We start from the raw sequence: 17,867 nt of genomic DNA, 5'->3' as shown, positions 1-17,867 counted from the left end.
AAGAGAAAAGGTAAAACAACTAAACACTTAAGAATCCTACGGAGGGTCACCTGCTAAGATTTACAAGATAAACCTATAGTCAAAATTTAAATAAGCATCCATTACATAAAAACTTTCCCCCTCCATGACTTGGGGTACTGACACTCTATGATCAAGTCATAGAACTGGGTCTTTCACTGTAAGACCATTTTAACCTGACTGAGTGGACTTTGGCTCTAGGAATAAAAGCCAAAGGGAAAAAACTCGCTGCTTCTTTAAGGATAATAGCTCACCTCAGAATCCACGAAAAGAGAGATTACGTTTTAAAAAGTTAAGATAAGGATGCAAGGATTACCAGAGAAAACATGAGAAACATAGGTAGACACCAATTTAGGAAATTAAGCATACAATAGTAAGAGTTCCAGAAAAAATTAATGGAGGGGGAGAAGTATTAAAGACACAGTAGAAAAACTTTCAGAGACTTTCATTTGAAAAGGCCCATCAAGTGCTGTGCAGAAGTTAAAAATGCTCACACTCAAATATACTATTATAAAGGTCGCAGTAGGTCATGAGTGGGAAAGGGTGGACCCCGAGAATCACATTTCCATGATCAACCCTTTGATGCTACTTGATTTTTGAAAAACATTAATGTTTATCACCATTAAATATTTAAATTCGAGGTGATGTTATTTATTTTTCATATTCATATGTCAACACATTAGTTATAATTATAGTCAAGAATTTTATTTAAATATTTATAGCTATGCATCAAAAAAGCTATTTATATCTTGAAAATTGACTATCTGTACAGCTAAATAAAATCTCTCTTTCATGCACTTTGGAAGTTATGTATTTTATAGTAAAATTTTAAAGCAAATATAAATAAAACAAAGTTCATGCCACAATCATGCTGCTCGACTTATATTAAGGGCTTGCCAAGACTTGTCAAAAGTGTGCAACCGCGACATGAATATATGATTGCAGAAATTTGCATTTAAACCACCAGAAATAGAGCCTGTGGTGCTAATCAGATGCACGCAATTACCTGCCGCAGGATCTGTGACTGCTTGGCTGGTGATGCCAGATGGCGGCTCTTGAAGCTGGTAAGTGGCGTTGGTGGACGGCGTCGTGGGGCTGGTGTTGCTGCTCGTCATATAATGTGCTGGATACGGGGAGCTGTTATAATACTGTGCGTACTGGCCCTGGCCAAAACCAGGATAAGACGGATAGTCCTACCAAAGCAAATCACACAAAAAATAATCTGTCAGAATACTGCTGCTTACTCCTACATTTCAGAGTATAACCTCAATTACGTCTGTGTTTCTGTCTTCTCTGCATTCGCAGAGGGACCCACAAACACCCACTGACTGAAGGACTCAGACTTGCAAACAAATTTTATGTAAGAGCAGAGCCAATCTTCATATTTCTCCTATTCCATGGTGTATTACTTGGTAAAATTAAACCAATCTGAAAATCAAACCACTCACCATATAAAATTGCTAAAGAGATTTTTTTCAAGAGAAAAAAATATATATATTAGAAGGCTTAAGAAAGCTCTCACGGTGTAATATAAATGGATCTTTTTATATAAGAAAATCATCTGTTACATTTTTTAAAATTTCAGAAGTTAAATTGCTTTTAAAATTACCTGTTGTGAACTGTTAAATCCAGAGGAATTTGTAAGTGAATTATTTCCCGTATATAAGCCTGATGATGTTGTAAAACTGCTACCTAGAGCAAAATAAAAAGAAATATGGTTGACTAAGCTACGTAGAGTGATGTGTCTATGGGAGATTAGTATTCAGATAAAGCAGTTGCAGGTTACTGCAAATGCATTTGGTTTATTTTCCAAACCAGAATCCACTGCCATGGCTAAAGTGTTGTTTTCTTAAAATGGTTGACAATTTTAGGTTCACTATAGTACAAAGAATTAAAAAGTGAAGAGGTTTAAATTTCTGAGGATGTGAGGAACTCAGTTAAATTATGGACAGAATTATACATTCATGCAAAAAATTAGACGTCGAGCTTTCCATTTCAATTTGTAAGACACACCAGTATTTTTCACATCTTTACATTAAATGTGCTTATTGTAAAGTAATGGGATCAGTTTAGATGATCTTTGAAGTTCCCTCTAGCACAAAAAACAAAATGCTTTCCAAGTCGTACTTGCCATTTGAATAACCTGCCGAAAAAGCTGATTATTTCATTTCACAGAGGAATGAATGGAAGCACTTGAAGTATTTGATAAAGATCAGAGAGGAACATGATCTATGTTTTATGTATTACACGTGCTGTGCAGATAACACTCTATTTGTTAAATGTCTCTGTGTTCAACAATAAACAGCAGGTGTTGGGCAGGATACAAACAAAAGAACAAACCTGAGTCTGCTCCTTCAACTGATTTACTATCTTATAATAAGTTAAACTATGCAAAGCAACAATGAGTTATTTTTGATGATCATTTTGGCAACAATTTTTGAAAAGATCAGGGAATGGCAAATGTATAAAAAATGGCGTTCATATGTGACAAAATGGGAATTTAAACAGGAGAAGCTGTTGGGCTAGTAGTCATGACCAAGAAATTTTAAGTCAAACTATAATAATTCTACCTAATAAAACTGGAAAAGAAAAAAAAAGGAAAAAAATTTACATGCCATTTAACCTAGCAATTTTATTGCCATGTATTTACTCTAAGGAAAAAAACATGGATTTATCCAATGAGGTACTTAGCAAAGATGTTCGCCAGTGTTGTTTCTAATAACAAAACACAGAAAGCATCTCCAAGTTCTTTTAAGTGTTATTTGGAAAATGGACGACTATGAAGCTGTTAAAAAAGTACCATAATGACCTTGAACAACATGGGGAATTATTTCATACTAATTTGTTAAAACAAAAACACAATGAAAAATGTTTTTTTGGGGATCTCATTTGAAATATTTTTAAAAGCATAAAATATTTCTAGAAAGGAGGGGTGCAATCTATGGTCACATAATGTTCATGGAGCCAATGTACATTTCAAAATTTTCTACTCAGAACCTGTGTTATGTCTGTAAATAGAAAAAACTTTTTTTAAACTAAAATTTTATGGCAAATGAGCATTCTAGGCAGTAAATATGTTGGCACCTTAAGGAGGACATCTTCAATGTGAACTACCTAAAGCACAGATGCATTCAGTTACAATGTGGTTGTTAATATGCACTAATTATACACTTGCTACTGAACATTTAAGGACTGGCTTAAGAGTCAGAAAACATAGATTAGAGTTTCCAGTTCATTACTTATGATCTGTTTGGACTCTGGACAAATCATCTAACTGCTCTAAGATTTAACTTCCCTGTCTGCAAAAACCCTATTTCATAGCTTCTTAAACAGATCAAATGAGGTCATGTTTTGGAAAACACAATGAACAATCCACAGTAACACAAATGTTCAGAACTATTATTGTTTATTCCAGTAAATGTTTCTAAAATTCTCCACTGTATTTATGTATCTTTTCCCTCTTTTTACTGTCCCAAACCAGACAAATATGACTTCCTCTCTTTGCTTATCTAAAATTCTTTTCCTACTTACTTATCAAGCAACTATGAACTTTGAAAACCCAATCCAAGGACTTGTTATTTTTATTAAGGGAAAATATTTCCTAAGATAGTTTTAAATTTAGTTATCACAGACTCTTATTTAAGGTTTCGTCATTTGTAAATTTTAGGAATGTCAGTTGTTCAAAGTTCTCCAAACACCTACCACAGAGAAGCAGAGAGCTCTCACACTCACACCGCTAATACTTGATCCACCACAAGCATCGCAGCCTCAGTAGACCAGTTTCCCAAATTAACGTTCACTTACACGTGGCAATCACATATCTATTAAACAAGTATTAAAACAGGCTCATGGTGATAACTGCATGAGGACAAAAGGATAACTAAGATAGAGGCTTGGACCTCTAGGTCTTATCAGGTTAACATTAGTTTTGTTTTTTATTTTTTTAAACATTGGACTTCATGGGCATATAAATCACTCTATATATCTGTACATCAATGAACAATTAATATTAACTATACGTAATATAGTTAACATATGTTATATATTATTAGTTAATATATTAGTTTCTATTTATATATCTCTATATTAATAAACATTTATATATTAATATTATTTAATATATTCTATATTAATATTATATACATCACAAACTTATAATGAGCATTTAAAAGATTCCTTGTAAAAAATATAAATTTATTTTGGATAAGAGTCTGACTATCAATACTTTTTGAAAACTTTATTCTATACATTTGATAGGAAAAATTACTTTGGATTGTGGCTTGTTATGTTCATTTAAACTCCACATTTTTAGGTTATGACTTGCTCCTTTCATTTATACTATACATTTTGGAACAATAAATACTGACCTCAATACTCCCCATCCACCAAGAAAATGAGTAAGATATAGAAACTATATTTTAAAAAGGGATGTTTTCATTACATAAGTTACTCCCTGGAACAAAGTAGAAAAGACCACGGAAGCTATCTGGGCACATAGAGGCCACTGGGGACTGACCAAGTAAATCACAGTTCAGTACTCGAAATGGTACTCAAGTGACTTTCCAGACTTCACGCTACTCCTACGACTGTACATTAGCTGGAATTCAACATAAGTTATACTCATTTACTGGCTGACTGCAGGCTGAGATTCCATTCCATTCCATATGCTGAAGCAGGAGTTTAACGGCACTCCAGTGGCCCAGGAGACTTAATGCAACTTCCACAAGGATCTAACTTACTTCAGGCACAGGGGTACAGACTGCAGAGTTAGGCTCAGGCAATATTCATTTTGAACCCCCAGAATCAGATCTGCAGGGCCGCCCCGGCTGCCTCCACATAGGACTTAGGCAAAGAGAGCTGCTAACTTCCAGTCTAGGCCACCAGTGCTGAGTTTCCCTAACAGCCTCCTTTCCTGGTTTCCGGCCCGCCTCCTGGCCCCTCCAGTTCATCCTCCACAAATCCAGTTGAGTACTTTCTCTACGTGCCTATCTGACCTTCTCGCTCCCCTGTTCAATAAGTAACTGTTACTGGCCCCTGTGACCCTCAGGATAAAACTCAAACGCCTTTCCAGGGCTTACGTATTAGGCCCTACTTGGTCTGACTTCAGTTTATCTCTTAGATTTCTTTGGTCTCCTCCCAGTAACCCCAACCCCACCCAGATACACATTCCAGCCTCACGGGCGGTTCTCTTAAGGCTACTCTTTAACCTCTTACCCTCTCCCACTGCATCCCGGCTAACTTCTAATCAGCTCCTCAATTCAGCATGGACCAGAAACGCCTTTCCTTAGAAAAACCATCCCTGAATTCCCCTCCTCTCTTTCCTCCTAAGCCTGGGTTACTGAATTTCTCTCTGTCTCCCTCTCTAGCTCTGCTATATGTATATATTACATATATGAACGGTAACAATGGATAACATGCATTGAATGCCTACTGTATGCTAGGAGTCAGTTTGGTTTTTACATGCTCTATCTATACGCGACAATAACTTGATACTGTAGGGAAACAGAGGATGAGGTTGAGATAACAGAGCTTCCATGGGGTGGAAGTGAAGCTCAGCACAGCTCTGTCTGGTTTTAGAGTCAACACAATGCTGTCTCATGTGCTTTCACCCTGTTCTTTATTGCTTCATGGGAAGTTCTGAAATTCACTGAGTTTTCTAAGAGGATGGAAAAACACAGGGGGTGCAAACATAGAATCCAAAAAGGAATGACAAGAACAAAAAATCATACTTAAAACGCATTGAGTGCTTACTCTGAGCCAGGCCCAAATCAATCACGAGCTCTTAAAACCGCCACCCCACCCCCAAGGCAGGTGCTATTCTGTCCCGTTTTACAGATGAAGAAACTGCCCAAGATTATAAGCAGGTGTGGCAGACCGGGGATTCAATACCAGGCCATCTGGCCCCAGAGTCGAAGCTCTTAATCTCCACGGTATACTGCCTCTCAAAGTCACCAGAGTTCTTTTCCTTTTAATATTTTTTTTACCAACATATTCAACATACAGCTAACTATTTGCTACAGAATCAACAGGAGTGATTTTCACCAGTTAAGTGGCACAAATCTGGGCCTCTCCCCAGACACAGGAATCACTGTCTTACTGTGGCAGGAGGGGGAGGATGTGACCTGAAAATCCACAGGCTTACCAAATACCCGGAGTACCTGATTTCTAGCCACTTTGCTTTAGGACCAATTCAGCAGGTGTTTAAGCAACTGCTTCAAAAAACTCGTACCAGTATAAGCTTTGTTTTTACACTAAGAAAGGAGTCACACTCACCAAGCATTTACAGAACGGAAGCATCTCAGTGTGTGTTTTGGGGGTTTGTGGCCCTTGAGCTGGGCTGCATAAAGCTCACAGGGAGAAAGGGTCCCACTTTGACGGCTGATCTGATGCAGATTTGGTACCAGCACTACCAGATGAATTTCACGCAAGTTCAGAACACCACGAAGCAAAGGTGACACAGCAATGACAACGCTCCCAAAAAAGCTTCCATGTGTAGCTACTAAACCCACTTCCGATTCTACACAGGCCCAGGAGAAGAGGCACATTTGTGCAGAAGGCTGCCATGCACCAAGCTTGAATATGGCTGCCACAGGGGAGAAAGGGCGTCAGACATGACCCGGAAAAACAGACCTCCTTCTTCCATTAGGATCCATCCTCTAAGAGTTTTTGTTTGATTCGTAAGAGTCTCCACTTGCAACTTCAGGTCATAGATTTAGGCTTAGTATTGAGAATTCATCTATCAAAAGTAATATGGAAGTATTTCCCTTCCTAGACACAAATGACTTTACATGAAAAGTCATCTCTAGATAAAGAGAACAGAAATTTTCTATGATAAATTGTTTTACACTTTATGTAACATTATATAATGAAAATTCCCCCAAAGTAGAATGAATTTCCATTTAGAATCCATTATTTCTCCCTCAGGGAATTTGGCAGAAATTGGTTCAAATGAAGCTCCAGTAATACTCAATATTCTTGGTAAAGTTTGGAATTAAGTTACCCTCCAAGTGGGGTGGCAGTGGGGATACCTTCTTCCCCATTGGTTAAAAGGAAGACATTAGTTAAAAGTTTAAATAGTTTACCATCATGAAAAAAATCGCGTCTTTTTTTTCAGATTCCACATATAAGTGATATGGATGACTGAAGCATTGTGTTGTCCACCAGAAATTGACACTACATTGTAAACTGACTATACTCCAATAAATTAAAAAAAAAAAAGGTTAAAAAAATCACAGCTCTGCTTCTTTTCTGGCAGGGAGTGGAAACACTAATTTCCGGAACAGAATGCTGGAAAAATCTTTCCCTTCAGAACATCTCTAAAAGACAAAATTATTGTTTTCATTCTATTGCCTTCTTTTAAAGTTGATAAATTTTATAGTCTGAATGGGAAGGTTACACATGTTATTTTATGGGGGGTAAAAAAAAACTTCTCAAGTCAGTTCAGGCAACAGCGTTTACTGGCACATCTACCTGGCGCGGCACCGGCACAACGGTCACTCTAGACGGTGCTGTGGACCAAAAGAAGCTGTGTTATGAGTCTATGCCTGGGAGGAAAAATTAAAAACACACAAACTCATGAAAACGACACGAAGAAACACGGACTCATGCTCCCTACGTGGGCACCACATGACATGGAGCTGCTCAGTGGATGAAATGAAAACACTTGGTTAGATTGGGAAGGAAAACACACAGAAAAACATCAAGAACAGTATTCTGGGCAAGACGTGAGGATAAACTCTCCAAAGGAGAAGATCAGAGAGTGACAGGTTGATAGGGCAGCAGGGGGAGAAACTTAAGGTAGGTGACAGATGTTTCTTGATCATTTGTTTAAGAAAAGAATAACAGTTCAGGAAAAGAAATGGCATTCTTTAACGGGAAACCCCCCAAATCTGAATGTTGAACATACCATTATTAGCATATTGGGACACAGGAAATGTTACAGTTCTGATTCTCCTTTTCAGGATTGAAGGAGGTGGGGGAAAGCTATTATAAGTGAAAGGCTATGTGTGTTTATATAACTGGTCCTGGAGATGTTGGAGAGTTGGGAGTGGAGGTGGTGAGGAGAGAAATACCCCACACCAAGCCACTTCCTAACGCTTCCTGTCCCCCGCTCACCCTATCCATTCAGGACAGGTCCCTGCTCCCCTGCTCTCTTGAAAATCCATCTTACTCACCCTTGCTCTTTTTATTTAGTGCTTCCCTCTGTCAGTCCTCATCTCCCATCTTTTAAGATCTGGCTGAAGTCCCATTGCCTCAATCAGCTTCCCCTGACTATTCCCTTCTGCACTGATTTTACCTTCTGGGAACTAGAGCTCACTACAATTCGTTACCACTGTTCTTAGAACAGCACTGAACGAGCCCACATTAGTCTTATTTTCATCCTGACCATAAGTTCCTTAAATCCATGTGTTACATTTACTCACCTGTCTCCCATGGAGAAGGAGAAACTGCGTCTGACTCATGCCTTTGAGGGGGGTCATGTGGGCACCAGCGGGAGACAGAACTGGTACCTGAGAATTTCAATCCAGGGTCCAGTGAAGATACAACTGTCATAAAGACTCAGGTGTAGGAATGGGAGGAACCCTTTCCATGACATTTTTTGGTGGTGGTGGTAGGAGGCTGTTTGGAAGGGTGATGTGAATGGGCCCAAAAGACATCAGGAAAGAAAAACATCTCTCAACTTCCTTATTTGTTCAGCAATGAAAAGGGCAGTGGGGAAAGGAAAAATAACCAAAGCATAATTGCTGATTTCTCAGGTTTTTAATCTAAAGGACACATACTTTGCTGGTTTCTTTTAAACTAGATGATGCATAAAGGCTTAGCTTTAAAAACTAGATTATAATCACTACTTCAGATTGTAATTATAAGAATATTCAATGCAGGACCCATAAGCTCCTTGTGGAAGGATTTAAAATATTTCTGAATTTCCAGAAGGAAAATCTAGCAGATTTTTAAATCAAATCAAATGAAATCAAATCATTTGAATAGCTCAAAAAATCTCACTGCTCTAACTCAGATATTGGTAAATCATGGGTCTATGGATAAAAGTAAGGGTCTTGCTTGCATGTGAAAAATTTCAAATTCAGAATGCAGTAACATTCTACATTTTTATAGTACATTTATATTTCGGTATTTCCACATTCCATTGTCTCGGGTTATTTGCCACATCAGTAGGTGAGGTAGCTGAAACGGGATCCTTGCCACTTTCCGAAAAGCAGAGAGAACGGTTGATTTCCTTGTGCAAAGACTCCTTGTGCAAAGACCGTTAGCCTCACTTCTAGGTCAGTTTTCCACCCAACCACACCAAATCCACCCTTTAGATGTTCCAATTCAGTCATGTCAAAAGTGAGTTATATAATGTGAAACACGGTATTAATTTTTGGCTCCACAAACATTACGGACACACAAGGGCATCTGAGAAATTTCATAAATAAATCTGGTATCAAACTATCTCATTTCTAAAGGACTACATCATAACTTTATTTTTTTATTTATTTTTAATTTTTTATTGAAGTGTAGTTGATTTACAATGTTAGTTTCAGATGTATAGCAAAGTGATTCAGTTATACATATACATACATATATTTTTTTCTTTTCAGATTCTTTTCCAGTATATGTTATTACAAGAAATTGAATACTATTCCTTGTGCTCTACAGTAGGTTCTTATTGTTTATCTATTTTGTATATAGTAATGTTAATCCCCAACCCTAATTCATCCCAACCTCCTTGTGTTAGTAGTATAGTGGTGAGCATAGCTGCCATCCACTGTAACTCTTTCGAGGCTGGTAAACAAGTTTAAAAGTCAATCATATAAAGTGGCCCAAGGATAGTGTATCAAACGACTGGCTTTCTTTTTGTCCCTGTCAGGAGTTCCTACAGAGAAAGGGTGGTGGTCTCCTCAACCATAACAAACGAGAAACAGTCTTGCTAGGAGACCCTGTGTGGGCCACCCGGTTCTATACGTGCTAAGCGACTGTAGTTTAAAAATAAACCAACTCCTCAAAACCTTTATTAATAATAGATCAAAGACAAATTTCTTCTGTGTAGCACAGGGAATTATATTCAATATCTTGTAATAACCTTTAATGAAAAAGAATATGAAAATGAATAGATGTACATATATGTATGCCTGGGACATTATGCTGTACACCAGAAACTGACACATTGTAACTGACTGTACATCAATAAAATTTAAAGATAAAATAAAATACTGGCTGAATAAATAAACTGAAAAAAAAGTAAAAATAAATACACCTTCTTCACAATTAAGAAGAACCCAGTCTAGGTTGTTTCATAACATGATTTAAAGTATTAAATCAAAGTTCTGTGTGAGACTGAAGCTGGAGAGCACTGCCCAGCTATAACTTCAAAAAACTTCAATTAAAAAAAAAGGGTTACGTGTAGGTCAAAGGTCTACTTCACAGAGAACAAGGACTCACATTAAAAACCAGAATCCCAGCCAACGTAAGAATGCTGGAACCTGCTGGGGCCTGTCTGTACTTCCCATGTTTTAGAGCATTTTCTAGCACTTACGCGGCAAGCAGGATGCTAACTGTCCCTCGTGTATTTTCACAGAAGTGCATTTGCTTTCCTTCCCTGGCCTCTTTGCCATGGGCTATGTCCATCATCGGGCGCGATCTATGTGGCAGAAGTTAGTGCGGCTCCCTGGGGAAAAGCCTCTGAAGGCCAGATGGGCTATTTAAAACCACAGTTTTCCCCTTTTCTTATAAGAAGGAGTTTAAATGACCAAGTTTTCCTTTTTATCTCAATAATAGTTTGTATATTCCAAAGATAATTTTTAACTAAGGTAATAAACACAGCAAAGCCTTGACATTTATCTTTCTTGAACTATTTCTATAGATTTTAATAAAAACCAATTTGTTATCAATAATAATATTGGTATTGATCACTGATTAATTATTGTGATTACCGGATTTCAAAAGATAGCCATACAATTTTCAACACACGTCATTTGAAATAGCATGAGATGCCAAAAGAACTGAAACAAAATATTACCGTAAAAAATCAACTGAAGCAAAAAAAAAAATTCTAGAATGCTAAAAAAGCCACAGACTAAAATAGAAATATGAGTAGACTGGCAAAGCAATTGAGGAGAAATTTTGAACATCAATGCAGGCTTCAGTTACAATTCTATCATGTCATTTTATGCCAGCAAGTCCAAATCTCAAAGGTTTTATCACTGCAGATTATTAAAAAGGTTTAATATAGATTTTCTTAAAATCATATATCTGGAGTTTGATATTTTTCCTTTTGAAAAATACCACTTCTATAGATAATGAAAACACTTTAACAGTGTATTTTGCTAAGCACTTTTGAGGTTCTAAAACACGAATAAACTGAAACACTTCAGCTATATTTGGAAAGCTACAGACAGGCAGCCCAGAGGAAATAAGGGTGGTTGCCTTCGTAGAGAATTATTGGATCGTTCCCACTTCGTTACGAGCCCCAGATCAGCGAGGTGCCGAGCGCTGAGAGCTGTCACCCCTCCACGTCCCATTGACAAACCTCTGCCCTTATTTACTGACTCTCCTCACTGGCTGGAACCCCAATCTCTTTAACAGAACAAACAATGTTATATACGAAGAGAGAGAGAGAATCTGTGTTATTTTCTTCTCTAAGTGAGAGCAATAAAGCCTAAAGGAAAATAAACAAAGCAGAGTTTCCAGGGCTCTCTGGGTTTCTCTCCTGTGCATCTGTGTCGTCCCTCCTATCTATCATGGCAAATCCTGACACCGTCTCGCTGAAGAATGACAGGAATGTCCCCACCATCCCAATAAAACACTCAGAAGAGCCTTCTGTACAAAGATGGCGATTCTGTGATGCCTCCAACCAGTTCCGTCTACTATGAACACAAGGGAAGATTGCTTTGAACAAACTACGATAATAAACTAACCAAGACTTTTATGATGCTCAATTCCAAATTCATTTCCCCAAAATGAAGAGAATTAAAGTCCTTATGAATCTTAATTTCTAACTTTCATCATGACAGAGCCTCTCCACTCCTAGCACACATTTGTCTATTTCAGACAGGCTTACAGATAGTGGGGGTGAAAATACGAGAAAAGATGGTCTCTACCTGCAACTGTCGAAAATCAGTAGAACTAAGTTATTGCAGAAAGCTGGGTTTGCTGCAAAGCTGAGGCATAAACCGTTGAGAGACCAGACTTCATTTTCATTGCTTTTTCTGTGAAAATCTTCTTTGCATTTCCTCACCTCAAACAGACTGCTAAGCAAAATGTCATTGTCCTCCTGTGATTCAGCCTCAAAATTATGATCACAGTTTCTCATTTTTTGTGGTTGAATGGAACTCTAAGTCTATGGTATACGGGATGTGGGGTAAATAAATGGGGACGTGACCAACAGGTTTGGAGCTTGTGTTTTTAAAAAATTGTAAGTAAAAGCTTGCTTCCAAATCAGATGCTTCTTTTACATAAAAGGAGAATAAAGCTTGCTCATGACAAACTGGGCAGATACTCTGTGAAACTGGTCAGTGAGTCAAAGGCTGAAGCAGTTTCTTCTAAGTAGTTTTCTTGCCCTTAGTACACGTACACACACACTCACACCCCCCTTCGTTCTTGTGTCCGTGCTCTTTGATTGAAAACACTATTTACACGATCTGCACAGTTGACCCAGGGGTCTCCAGGCACCCCTTGTCCATCTACACTCCCCCATTCAGCTAGCTCATTTGCATAAGGTTTGTCAATGGTGTGTGAAGAAAAATCTCACACCATCTAAAACCTCTTCCAGAAACATGGAGGCTGACTCTGGGGAGCAGGAAGATGTCAAAAACTAACAGCAAGGATCTCACTTCCTCGGAAGGAACTCTACAGTTCTCTATGAACAGAGACATTTTGTCTTTCTCTGTTGAACTTAAGTTTCTAATCTTTCACTGGATGTACAAATGAGATCCAATTAAAGCACAAAGGGAATTTTCCGGAATCTTGCAGCAAAGGTGAAAGCAATCAGATTTCCCAGTCCCTGAGGTTTCACTCCATGTGCTCAGTATTAGTGCACCTAAAACAAAAATCTGATCCTTGTTTGGTTTAAAATGGCATGTGCTGGATTCACGGAAGTCTGCCATGGACCGCAGTGCTGAACACTGGAGCTGGAAGGATCCAGAAGGTTCATCTGGACTAAACAAGGGCACCAAGGCTGGCCTAGTTCACAAGGCAGTGCCACAACGTCCACAGATTACAACACAAATCTTTCCCATAAGTGCCATAAAAATGCCAAAGCACAGACAGTGCCCAGAAATGAGTTCTCTAAAGAAAACTTTCTAGAGCTTCACGAGCTGGTGTTTTTGACTACTTACAGGGCTAGCTGTGTGACGCACTGCCTCAGTTACCTGAAGAGCACATCTATCCTTCAGAGAAGATACACTACAGGCAACTGCATTATTTTTTTTGTGGTTTTCTGTAAGCACCTCCCCTATAAGTGTTGCCATTTATGTGTATAGAAAACATGGCGGGGTGGGGGTGGGTATAGCTCAATGGTAGAGCACATGCTTAGCATGCATGAGGTCCTGGGTTCAATCCCCAGTACTTCCATTTCAAAAAAAAAGAATATTAAAAAAAGAAAACATGGCAAGGTCTGATAGTTCTAAACCTTTCTCCTTTTTGATGTATTCTTCAGCATTTTCAGGTTCCTACCTTTGAAAGTCATTGTTTCCAGGTTGTTGTAAGTATTAAATGAGATAATATATGTAAAATAATTAGCAAAGTCCTGGGCATATAATAAGTGCGCAATAACAATGAATGTCATAAACATGAAACTAAGAATTTGAATGGTTACTATGTGCCAAATGTTGTTCAGAGTAACATACATGGATAATCTCAATTAGATCTCACAACACTACTCTGGGAACAGGTAATGTTATCTCCAAATTTGAGACGAAGAAGTAGAGACGTGAAGAAGTGAAGTCCCATGCTGAAGTCCCACTGAGAACAAGGGCAGAGCTGTTCGACAGGCAGTCTGACTCGGGAACATACACTAGACACTGTTCACCAGAGTGCAAGATTTTACTTTACCTTAATCCAGTCTGCTAGATCTGACAGAACCAAAGAGCTGATCATGATAAAATACCCCTTAATTTAATCAGTGTAACCCCATATGCATATATACCACTACTGAGTTAGCCTGAGTCATCTGGGCTACTAGAGTATTTCTCCCAGTATTGTGAAATCCTAAAATGAAGTTATAGTAGTTAAATTGGAATAACTCATCATCAGATCTTATAATTTAAAGTTCAAAAGATCTTGGAGGAAGAGTTAGGTAAAATACTCCCAAATAACTAAAATACATACACTCTCATCCAGGATTCTAAAAATTTCTAATAGCTGTAAGATTGATATAAAGAAAAGTCACTGTTAGTCATTAAGGATAGCAAGAAGTTGGAAAATTTGAAAAATTTCAGGTATTATAGAGTTTTTTATTTTTAAAAGGTATTTTAAAAAGTCAACAGACTTCAACTGGGCGCATAAATCATTTTATACTGGGGAAGCATTTTCCACAATGCAGTTAATATTTAAGAAATACAAATTAACTGGAATTTAATTATTTATCTAAATTTGACCATCAGGAGTCTACAGCACACTATGTATCATTAATTATCATCATATTGGCAAGCTTCAAGTTAATAGCATCTTACCTGGTTTGCTATATGAAAATCATATTTTTAGATTATTCTAAAAATAAGTGAAGTGCCATTATGGAAATACTTGTATGAAATACTACAGAAATACAGCTCTAGAAATACCCATATCCGTTTCAGTCATGAAAAATGGGATCTCAAACCCCATTCTGGAAAGGCCGTTCAACCAGGGGATACATAAAAACACAAACATTTTAATGCAACATCCCAGATGCAATGAAACAAATGACTAGGAAAGCAATGCTGTATTTGCTATATTTGGGGCTACACGTGACCTTATATCTTTTTTTTTTTAAATAAAGAGATTATTCCTCTTTCATTTCCACTCTTTATTCTAAAGCTATGCCTGTAACTCCAATAGCTAGTTAAGTCCTCTTAGGAAATTTCTGCTGCATAAACTTTTGATCAGAGAGGAGAGAAAGATAAAACTCATGCTCAAGTACAATACTTCTCGAACTTTCTGAGATGCAGCACCAGTTTTTTCTCCTAATCCTTCACAGACTGACAATTTAGCAAAATATAATAGTTGTGTACTACTAAAAGAATGAGATGAAAAAAGAAAAGACAGAGTACAAGTCCCACTTCTTAAAAGCAGTGTTTGAGTGCACCCACCTAGGATTGACCAGCGACCTCCTATAAAAGTGTCTAAACACTCAACTCATGATTTCTGTGCTCAGTTCATTGTGAAAGGTAACCAAGGGGCAGAATGTGGGCTCAGGCCACATGTAGGTAACTCTCTTCTCCAGAAGGCACATCACCTGTTTCCTTCTGACCATTATGATCCACTTCTCCTCAAGGACACCTGGATGCCCAGGGTGGGGAGAGTGGGACCTACCATGACGTCTGTTTCCCTTGTAACTCTCCCAACACTCTGCAACCGCACAACTTATTTGTCTGCTCGTCTGTTGTCTCTCTCCTTGACACAAATGAAAGCTTTTCATCACTAAAGCCTAAGACTGTTCAATTTTTTAATGAAGTCTCTTCATCACATCTTGTTCTTTGTATCTTTTTCCTCAACTGATATTTAGCACGTGGGGAAACAGTTCTTTTTCAGGGGAGCTTTCAAGTTTTGGAACCAAGGGCGTAAGTCATATCTTTTAACAATAAATACTATCTGTTGTAAGACAGTTTTAATTTTGTAGCCATCAAATAAATCAAAACATTATAATTCAGGCCTTTTTATACCAAAGGCAAAAACAAACATATGAAAGGATTAATGGATCTGGTCCCAGAAAACTTTAGTTTCCGGGGCAGGAAAAAAAAAAAAGCTCTTAAAAATGATAAGTTGGAAATATACCTATAAAATATTACCAAAGTTTAAGAAACATAAGAAAATATAAGACAAAGATGAATATGACCACGAAAGAAAAAAAAATGGTTTATCTTGTCAATTTTCAGAAAATGAACATGAAAACAACAAAATCTTGAATGTTCCAAAATGACAATTCTTAAAGTAAAATATTTAATGTTTGCTCTAAATCACAACTCCTTCCTTGTGTAAATATATAACAAATCTTTAAAAGAGTTTAAAACCTCTACCTCGCAATTTCATACTTTACTCAAAGGAAATAATTAAGGATGTACACAAGATATTTGCAGCATTGCTCTAGTGTCTAATAATAGGGGGGCTAGCTAAATAAGGTATAGCAACGAAACCATGCAGCCATTAAAATGATGCTGTAGAATAAAATTTACTGCTGTGAAAAGATGTTTACAACATATTTGTTACTAAAAGTAGAAGGTTGCTAAGTGCTCATCAACAGAAGAATGGATAAGATGTGAGATATATATATATATATATATATATACACGTACATATATATATACACACACACATACATACACAAAATGGAATATTACTTAGCCATAGAAATTTTGCCATTTGCAACAACGTGGATGAACTTGGAGGGTATTATGCTAAGTGAAATACATCAGACAGAGGAAGACAAATACCGTATGACATCACTTACATGTGGAATTCAAAAAGTAAAACAAAGTAGTGAACACAACAAAAAAGAAACAGACTCACAGATAAAGAGAACAAACTAGTGGTTACTAGTGGGGAGAGGAAAGGTGGGAGGGACAAGATAGAGGCAGAGGATTAAGAGGTACAAACTACTACATATAAAATAAATAAGCTACAAGCTACATACAACACAGGGAACATAGCCAGTATTTTGTAGTAACTACAAATAAATATAACTTTTAAAAAATGTGAATCACCATGCTGTACAACAATAACTTATGTGATACTGTACATCAATTATACTTCAATAAAAAAGTAATTTTTTTAAAAAAAGCAGGTTGTAACACTGTATTATACAATATAATCCCATAGTGCATATATCTAAGTGCTAACAAAAGTATATGATATTTGATTATAATTATTCTTGCTTCTTTGTATTTTCTAATTTATCTGCAATAGACAATATTTTTAATGCAATAAAGAATAAGATAAAAGATATAGAAAAGGATTAAAAACTATAAAAAGAATCTCTTCAATCAAAAAGTAGTGATCAGGGCTTTAATTCAACTATAGCTCGGCACTATTAAGAGGATGAATATGATTTGTTAAACTCATTTGTAGCAAAAACCAGATACTAGAAGAATGTCTAAACTATGTGAGAACAATTTTCAAGTACTTCACAGACACATCTGCATGGTAAATAACCTGCTAATTATAGTAACATGTATTCTTGAAACAGCTTTGACAATGCAAACTTTCAACTGCCCCTCCATATGCTTTGCACTTACATTATGTTTTGTCTATAGTTTCAAAATCAGAATCCAGGGACCGGGTCTTGGAAGCAATATCTTAAAGATGCACTCAGTGGCTGTCGATTTGATCCCCTGGTCCTGGGTAGATCACTTAGTCAACACATATCATATACTCTATTTCTAGAGCTGTGATCATGACAATGAAGAGAACATAGCCCTTTTAGAAAGGCTGACACCAAGTGCCAGTTTTTAGCATATATCACACCACAACCCTTACATCACTTTTTTTTTCCATTCGTTTCTTAACTGATAGAAGCAAAGGCAGAAAACTTCAACTTCACAAAGAATTTTTGAGCCTTTTGAAAAAGAGACTTAGTGATCATCCAATGTTTTCCCTAGAAATCCAGGCCCAGAGAGCAGGTAAGTGTAGAGCCAAATTAGAACCAGGCATCTTGCCTC

At 37.2% G+C, this 17,867-nt stretch overlaps 1 protein-coding gene across 12 annotated transcripts in view; it reads right to left on the bottom strand.

The window, feature by feature from the left end:
* EYA1 (EYA transcriptional coactivator and phosphatase 1) overlaps positions 1-17,867 on the bottom strand; it is a 288,250-nt gene that overhangs the window by 84,617 nt on the left and 185,766 nt on the right. For all 12 annotated transcript variants that reach the window (XM_072951809.1, XM_072951808.1, XM_072951810.1 and 9 more), the window contains 2 exons: positions 1,628-1,710; positions 1,025-1,211 (listed from right to left, as the gene is read on the bottom strand). In XM_072951809.1, coding sequence (XP_072807910.1) covers positions 1,025-1,211; positions 1,628-1,710 — 270 coding nt within the window. The remainder of the gene's footprint in view (positions 1-1,024; positions 1,212-1,627; positions 1,711-17,867) is intronic.

The sequence above is a fragment of the Vicugna pacos genome, chromosome 29, assembly GCF_048564905.1.
Source record: "Vicugna pacos chromosome 29, VicPac4, whole genome shotgun sequence".
In the NCBI taxonomy this organism is placed as follows: Eukaryota; Metazoa; Chordata; class Mammalia; order Artiodactyla; family Camelidae; genus Vicugna; species Vicugna pacos.
The sequence above is the reverse complement of the archived record's forward strand: the minus strand, read 5'-3'. Positions and strand labels throughout refer to the sequence as shown.